At 43.0% G+C, this 8,472-nt stretch overlaps 1 protein-coding gene across 6 annotated transcripts in view; it reads right to left on the bottom strand.

Annotated features, from left to right (window-relative positions):
• Positions 1-3,970: 3,970 nt before the first annotated feature.
• TANC2 (tetratricopeptide repeat, ankyrin repeat and coiled-coil containing 2) overlaps positions 3,971-8,472 on the bottom strand; it is a 329,427-nt gene continuing 324,925 nt past the window's right edge. For all 6 annotated transcript variants that reach the window (XM_075277126.1, XM_075277128.1, XM_075277129.1 and 3 more), the window contains 2 exons: positions 6,617-6,717; positions 3,971-6,504 (listed from right to left, as the gene is read on the bottom strand). In XM_075277126.1, the coding sequence (XP_075133227.1) occupies positions 4,584-6,504; positions 6,617-6,717 (2,022 nt within the window). In that variant the 3' untranslated portion in view covers positions 3,971-4,583. The remainder of the gene's footprint in view (positions 6,505-6,616; positions 6,718-8,472) is intronic.

The following is an 8,472-nucleotide window of genomic DNA, read 5'->3' as shown; positions in this document are numbered from 1 at the left end:
TATAACATGGATTCCGCGACAAAATCCGCTCCCTCTTGCCCCGTGTGAACGGGGCCTTAAGCAGTTGTGAACGATTGCCACAACCTCAAAAGGTGAGAATCTATTTAACAGCTTGTTACATATACTGTCACTTTCAGTATCACGCTATTAGCGCTCGGCGGTCTTTTGAGCGGTCTCTATAGGGACCTATAAAAGATAAGAAATAAAACAGAACTAGATTCACTAAGCTGTGTAATACAAGAGAATCAATTTATGAATCCCCCAACAATGATGGTGGAAGTTGCAGGGATTATAATCTAACACACATTTGGGGGATTTTACAACACATCTACAAGTTCTGCTGGAGATGTGTGATAATGTGGTGCACATTTGCTGGGGCCCTTTCTTGCCCCAAATATGCGTCACATCCCCCATTCTGTGCCTCACTCACAACTTTCCGTCAATATGGTCAGAGCAGGATGGGAAAGCCTTAGCACAACATATTCCTGGAGTTTGCCAGGAAAATTACGCCTGCTCCTAACTAATGCAGGCCTCCATTTTTCGTATGAAACGACAGTCTTAATAGATTTGCCCCAAAATTTTTTAATAGTATTGTTGGGGGGGGGGGGGGAGGTATGAATAATTCTTATACAAAAATAAAGCTGGCTACTTATATGGTCAAACAGTCGGCAATATAATTCCATATACTAAAACTAGCCCTACACATTACTATATCTATTAGTATATCTAATGTGTATGGGGCCGCAGGATGGCGATTATTAGGGAAGAGAAGCATCTGCCATGTTGAATCTCCATGTCTCATCATTTGTTGTTGGGGAGATAAGCTAGGGGTGACTGGTAGCCACTAACTCCCTTGACTGGTTGGCTGAACATGAACATAAAAGGGGGGTCAGGAGAGCGCTGTCTGATGTGTATGGTCAGCCTTAGACATCTGCTGATATTTTGCAATCAAAATGATAAATGGCCATCTATGGAACACACAAATGGCCTGAGTCTGCCAGAGCAGCTATCCACTCTGTCCCTAAAAGTGGGATCCCCATTATGAAATCTGCATGTCCTAAATTCCCCGATTGGGTATATGGACAGAGGCTGTCTTCATCAGGCAAATCCTTTTATACTGTATTAGTATAGCTAAGGCCAAGTTCACATATCCGACAATTTATTGTTTTCTTACAGAAGTAGAAAAACAACAAAACAGTATAGACACATCTGTCTTAGGCCCGATTCACATCTGTGTTCAGGTTTCTGTTCAGAGTGTCCACTTGGGAACCTCCCAAACGGAAACCTATATGCATATTTTAATTTGGACTGACTGATTGATCCAGGATATAGCCGAATACGGCTATAACAATAAAAGTGGTTACCAAAGGAGACCTGCCGACTCCATAGACTATAATGGGGTCCATGTGGTTTCTACACAAAACATTCAGAGAGAAAAGTGCTGCTTGCAGGACTTCTCTCTGCATGTTTCAAGTGCAAACCGAGCAGAAACTACTCGGACCCTATTATAGTTTATGGGGTCCGCGGGTTTCGTTAGGTAACTGCTTTTTTATGCATATAAGTTTCCATTGGGGGGGGGGGGGGGTCTCCAAGTAGACTCCCAGATCGAAAACTTGAAAGCAGATGTGAACCGGGCCTTAGGCCAGGGCCCCGCAGGATGTATACGGCGTGGGAAAAAAAAAATCACCGCGTTTTATAGTCAGGGTACTGTAGTAAAAACCATTGTGTGGACACGCTGTGATTTCCAAAACTGGTGCGGTTTTGGAAATCACAGCATGTTAAATATACCTATGGACACGCAGGCGGTTTCCCCATAGGTATAATTGAAACAAAGTCTGCAGAAGAAACCTTTGCAAACTTTCTGTCTAAAGTGCTGCAGGAAGAACAGCGATGCGTTGCCGCTGCGGTTTTTCCCACAGCACTTTTTTGCTGCAGGATGCCCCATGGGGCCTTAGCCTTACAGTCATCTGCACTGAGATGCAGTTGTGGTTTCATCACCTCTTGCATGAATTCTGACTGAATCTGTAAGAGAGAACTAGTGAAGCCTCTAATGCTGGTATGAACGTGGCCTCAGGTAACTTAAAAGTGACCACCAATAATGCAGTTTTCACTGCAACGGTGCAGAAAAATGATAGTATCGGTGTAAGCAAGAATACATGATTAGCAATGCCAGTAACTGGGGATATAAATGTGGAATCCTTCTAGTACGATTTGTTGCATTCCCATTTTACATACAATTAAATGACAAGGTAATTGAGTACGACCTCGGCTTTCCCTCCCACTAATTGTTCATAGCCAGTAGTGTAACTATAGGGGTCGCCGAGGTAGCTGTTGTTACCAGTTACTGGACTCGAAGGGGGCCTAAAGGTACCTCTGCCACATAAAATATTCTAAACTGTACTTTGTTGGAAAGGGCCCCATTACAGATTCTGCATTGGGGCCCAAGAGCTTCAATTTACACCTCTGATATTGACTGTTTAGCAGGGCAAGGCAAGTGGACATTAGTGTGTGGTAAAGAGAAGGTGGGGGCAAAGCTGAACTCTTGCACCAAGGCCCATGAGCCTTTAGCTATACCCCTTTGATGGAGATCAGACTTGTCATTCTCCTTCTGCTAGAAGATATCATTACGCTGTGGCCCTTCAGTAAAGATGCCTCAGGACACAGAAGCCCTTCTTCTTGAGCTTTCATTGCAGGCAACCAAAAATTGTTTAGAGAACCTGCTGCTACCTGTGGCAAGGAAACTAGACACCTGAGAAAACTGGTGTTTGCAAGCAGAAAACCATGGTGGGCTTGTAGTAGTATCTGCTTCATGAAGATGGCTGCATGTGGCTCTTTCATCCCTTTGTTTATGCATCAGGTCTGGGCGGAATAACTCATTTGTCTACACTACCACTGAAACAATACAGTCCATCTGTCCGTCTAGGCCATGTCTTCTTGTCCTAGGACACCAGGCTGCTGGTGAGGTCTGGCCTCTTGCTTCACAAACCCATTTCTTTCAAAGACATATAGAAGTAGAAAGGAGAGGGACTGTCACTAACCATCAGCTTGCTGCAACAGCCCTCTTTGTCTGGCGTCAGCATTCTGCTAAGGGCACGGAAATCTGATATTTGCAGGTATAGCAAGTAATATTATTGTCCTTTACTATTCATCCATACCATTGCATTGCTGTGCAGGCTACATTTAGTGATTGTGGAATTTATGTGTCTGATTGTAGGTAATTTTATACTGGTCATGGGTGATATTACCTTGCTAAGGCGACAGCCACACTTTAGCGTCCACAAGACCTCCTGTTGTTTCTAGAGAATCAGATCTAGACCGCCATAGAGATGTCAGTTGATTTACGTGAATTGCAGGGTGTCTAGATCTTTAGTCCACTTTGTGGACATCTTAACGTGGCCTAAGACTGGGACCAGAAATAAAATGTAGGTGAGGAATTGTCCCTGTTGAACTAAATCTTATGTGAGGAAGAAGCTGTACACTTCACGTTAGATGTCTGACCTGACCTATAGCTGGCCATGCATAATAGATCATTGTCATCTGAACACAACAATTACACATCCATTGTGTACGGGGTTCGTCCAATGGCACATTTGGCGGATAATAAAGATCAAACAATTTCAATTTTAACTCCAAAATCCTTATGTTTTCTGAGAGATAATCTGAAGCTAAGAGGTGTCTGTCAGCAACTTCCTCCCCTATCCTACTCAGCATATATGCTGAGCAAACATGTATATACAGGGCTTGGGTAAAATGGTCTGTGTATGGAGAGTATAAAAGTGCACTGCACATATAGCAAGTTGAGCAATAAAGTTGCCTCCTGATATGTCACACAAGACCAGGATTCTCCCCATGATTTGCTACATCAATTTCCCTACATTTCTTACCATGAATACAGATGACTTATTTGAAAGAGTGAGGTTTGTGAAGGAAGACCCAGACCCAATAAAAACATTATTAATTAAAAAAAAAAAAAAAAAAAAATCACACTCCATGTATACATACAGTTAGAAGTCTGCTGTGGAGCATTTCCATGTAAGTGTAATGTTACAATGGTGTATATGTATAGAGCCCTTTGTTTAGCAGATTTCCAGATCCTTATTGTGCTGCAAGTGGCCTTAGATTTGTGTTTCCCTGTTCCCACATGCAGGGTATTAAGCAAGCCTCAAGCACATTGCCTGCTGAAGTGTTATCACATGAAGAAAACAAGGTTTCGCTCCAGGATTATTGGGGGCCCGGGGCTGTAGGAATATCCTAGTGAACTAAGTGCAAGTACTCAAAATTGAAATATAAAATCCCAAATGAAATTGGGCAGTTGAGAAAGCAGACAAAGTGTCCATAAACATAGTCTGGGGACCCAAACTGTTCATTGCTAAACATAGCACAACCTAAAAGTACTAAAAGACCAGCTCTACCCAATGGGATGGGTGAGAGATAAACACTAAAGTATAGGGAGCGGGAGAGGAGTCTGATACCTAAAGAAGAGTTGCTCAATTACCAGGTTTTTTTTTTAGGGAGGTATACATATAGTGAAGGAAAAGAGCTGTATCGGAAAGAAAGGAACGGGGATGGGAAAGTATATTGTCCTACACATTAGACTCCACAAAGGGTCTCTTTGGTTTGATGGGCGAAGTTTGGCCCTGCCGAGAGTCCCGAGACAGCTGCCTGTACAGGTTGTCTTGGTAAGCCTGTGCAACAGGCAGTGTTCTGGCCACCTTGACATCAGGATAGGAGGAGGCCTGTGTGACCCTCTCCAATATGTCCCCTCGAGAGCCGTTAGACAGCACACCGTGTGGACCATAGTAGTCGTCTTCAAGCAGATGCCCATTCTGTGCATTGTTGGTTTTGTTATAAAAGGCGATGTTGCTGATAGAGGAAGGGGGACTGAAGGATTCTTGTTGGGGTAAGATACCAGGAGATGTGGGACTGAGAACAGTGTCAACAGAGGAGACAGCCCATGTCCGACTCTGCTGATGGTGGTGGGGATACTGTTGAGTCCGTGCTGTCTTGTCAATTATACCCATGAAGGGAGTGGTCCTAGATCGTGTTGGCTCACTGGGGTAACTTCCTTGTGGTGGAGACACAGGAGACAGCTCATCACAGAGTCTCTCGTAAGCTGGTTTTAATGGAATTTCCATCTGTTGTATGGATGCAGATGGTCGAAAAGTGGCTGAGAGGCTGGAAGAGGATGAAATACTGTTGCTAGATGGAGAAAAACGAAGTCCTACACTTTGTGAGTGTAAAAGTGGTCTTGGAGTAGGTGGATGAGGCTTGATTTCCCCAGGATTAATACTCACAGGCCTTCTTATAAGATGAGAAACGTCTGGTGAACCTAGTTGACTGGGCTGGCGCTCAAGTTCCAGCTTAGTGTGACATACCGGATAATATGAAGCCGACTGACTACGGCCAATTTGAGGAGTCTGGTTATATCTCATTCCACCTCGATAAGCTGATGTTGGCCGCTGGGGTATGTCCTCCTTGGCAATGCCACCATGCTGACAAATAGCTCCTGCACTCAAACTGGCCTGCACATGCTGCATTGGACGTCCATCAGCTATAAGACCACCAAGTGAGGCTTGATATACTAATCGGCTTTGACTCATCTCTCCAGAGGAAGTTTGGTATTTACTTGCCATACCATGTGCCACTTGTCCATATGTACCTCCAGGAATTACTGCACTAGAGTGCACTGCAGAACTAGGTTGGTTGCTACGTACAATTTGTGCCTTAGCTGGCTGTAATCTGTGTGCAGGTTGTGGAACTGCGGTGGGAAGCTGTGACATTTGGAAAGACCTCTGAGATATCTTGGACAGTGGAGACTTTGGTCTTCCAGGATGTTGACTTACACATGGCTCTTGCTGATACCTAACTGGAGATCCAGACTGTTGTCTATACATACCAATACTTTCACTAGGAGGGCTAGCTCTATACTGAGGGGCCCTTCGTAATGGTGAAGGTGGTGGGCTAGGGTAATCCATAACCTGACCTCCTACAGGAGGTGGACTAAAGCGGTAGGAAGAACTTTGATGAGCAGGAGATGTTTGAGGAGGACTAGGGCGATAATGAGAGTTCTGGTGTGTTGGGGAGAGAGATGGAGAAGTGGATTGATAGCCTTGCCGTGTAGGAGAGCCAACAGAGCTGTTTGATCTAAAGTCAAAAACCTGGTGTGAGCCTGACATATAAGCAGAATCCCGATGAGCAGGAGACTGTGGAGGACTTTGCATGCCTGGAAGGCCCTGACATTGTCTTCCTTCACTCTGTAATCCTACAGGAACATTTTCTAAGTCCTGTTCCAGGTATTCTTCCTCATAGATGTCTTCCTGTGTAGAATCAATATCCTCGTTTTGTACTTCTGGCTCTGGTTCATCTTGAAGCTCCTGAACTTCCTCCTCTTGTTGGACTTGCCTGCATTCCTCTTCTACTCTCATAAGAAGCCGCTGGATTTCTCGATTGTTGGGGCAAAGTTGGATTGCTTCATTCAGGTCTTCTAAAGCTGCTGTGAATTGTCTTCAAGATACATGTGAATATAAAACAATTTTAATAAGACAAAGCCAAGCAGGATTAAACATACATATCATCATGGTAAAATGCTCTTGGAGTGGATCCAGCTCAGCCTTACCTACTACTTCTTTTGGCTCTGGCTCGAGCATAGAAAGCCTCGTATGACTTTGGTTTCAACTCCAGAGCCTTAGTAGCAAATTCTTCTGCCATTCCAAAATCCTGCAAATCAAAAATGTTGTGAGACCAATGTTCTTCCATAAAGAGATAATTTAGAGCAAATAAGAGTAACCAGCAGATATAGATGCACACAAAAAATAAAATAAAAAAAATCAGAAAGTAAAAAGCAAAGAGGATTACCAAATCGTAGAATAAGTTTACAAACCATTACAGACTGAATGAAAGTCTTCCTATCATACTAACACTGTCAGATATTTAGAGATGACTACTGGTAAGGAGTAAAACCGGCTTCATCTAGTGCGTAAACTTGTTAGATGCTGTACGTAAATTTAATTTCAGCTTCACAAAGGCTTGCTTGCTTTTTTATGGTAGGCAAAGTTGCAGTTGTAATATTTTTCAACAGTAACACGTTTTTTAAGGTAAAAAAAGTTATTTTTCTTTTACAGTTTGATCTTTTCCATTGTGATTTTCATCCCTTTATGAGCCCCAACGGGGGTCACCCACCATTTCAAAATTGATGGCCTATTATAATAGGTCATCAGTTTTAGGGTGCATGCACACGATGTAACGCCGCACTAGTTCTTGCACGTTAACTCGTGTAATGATCAGCGCTGCAAAACAGAATCCCACTGACTTCAATGGGTTCCGTTTAGCGCGCGTAACACATTGAAATCAATGGGTTATAAAGCCTCCCATTGATTTCAATGTGTTACGCGCGTTAAACAGAACCCATTGAAGTGAATGGGATTCTGTTTTACAGTGCTGATCCTTACACGAGTTATCATGCAAGAATCAGTGCGGCGTTACATCGTGTGCATGCACCCTTAGGTTGTGGGGGTCCAAGTGTCTGGACCCTGCAAATCAGCTATTTCTGGGCACACAGTTCCTATCACTGCTTACTTGCGGTATACCCATAACATACGCTGTATCCCATATACTTGCAATACTCATTGAATGCCTCTATCAATATTAAGGTGAAAAGGCAGATGGTTAGGGTTCCCAAGAGTGGGACCCCACCAATTTATAACTAATGGGGTCAGCCATCAGGTTTGAAAAGGTGGATAAATCCTGTAGCTGTGCTGTTAGAGTAGTATCAGGAAGACACGGATCATCTTTCTATATGGATAGGTTGCTATCCTTAGAAGTTACATGAAACCGGGATCAAGAGAAAGTAAAAAAATAAAAATATAGATATTGTGCTAGAGGACCATACATAATGTAGACTGCTTCTACTCATGAGCACCAGTTACCCCAAATACGAAGTTCCTTTCCAATTAATTTAAAGTGTACCTCCACGTATAAAACTAATTTTCAATAAGCGAATAGTACAAGTGGCTATTACTAAAGAATAATATTTCCTTCTCCATTTGTCAGGCTGTTTTTCTCCTCCTTTTCACGCAGACTCTTATCTCTAACAGCAGCTGTACTGAGCCTCAAACACAGAAGTCTAGGGAGAGGGGAGGAGGTGGAAGGTGCCAGCTAGTAATTGATTTATTGTCTTATTCTGTGGAAAGTATTACCTTACTAAATATAGTAGGGTCAAATGAGCTATCCTATTTACTAAGTGTAGCAGAGCTTAACTGCTGCTGTATACGTCTGACATTTCCTTAGATTTTTATGGTAAAAGTAACTCAGACTAATACTTGGAGGAATAAGCATCTTCTTTAACAGATCCTTGGTTCATCTATGTAGTCAGTAACCAATGTGCATTCACTATTCCTACAATGTTCTTGCTTAAACCTTCTGTTCCTGAAGTACAGATATCTTTTTACTGGACCATAAGGGCTCGTTCACAAT

Source organism: Leptodactylus fuscus, chromosome 6 (genome assembly GCF_031893055.1).
Source record: "Leptodactylus fuscus isolate aLepFus1 chromosome 6, aLepFus1.hap2, whole genome shotgun sequence".
Taxonomy (NCBI): domain Eukaryota; kingdom Metazoa; phylum Chordata; class Amphibia; order Anura; family Leptodactylidae; genus Leptodactylus; species Leptodactylus fuscus.
The sequence above is the reverse complement of the archived record's forward strand: the minus strand, read 5'-3'. Positions and strand labels throughout refer to the sequence as shown.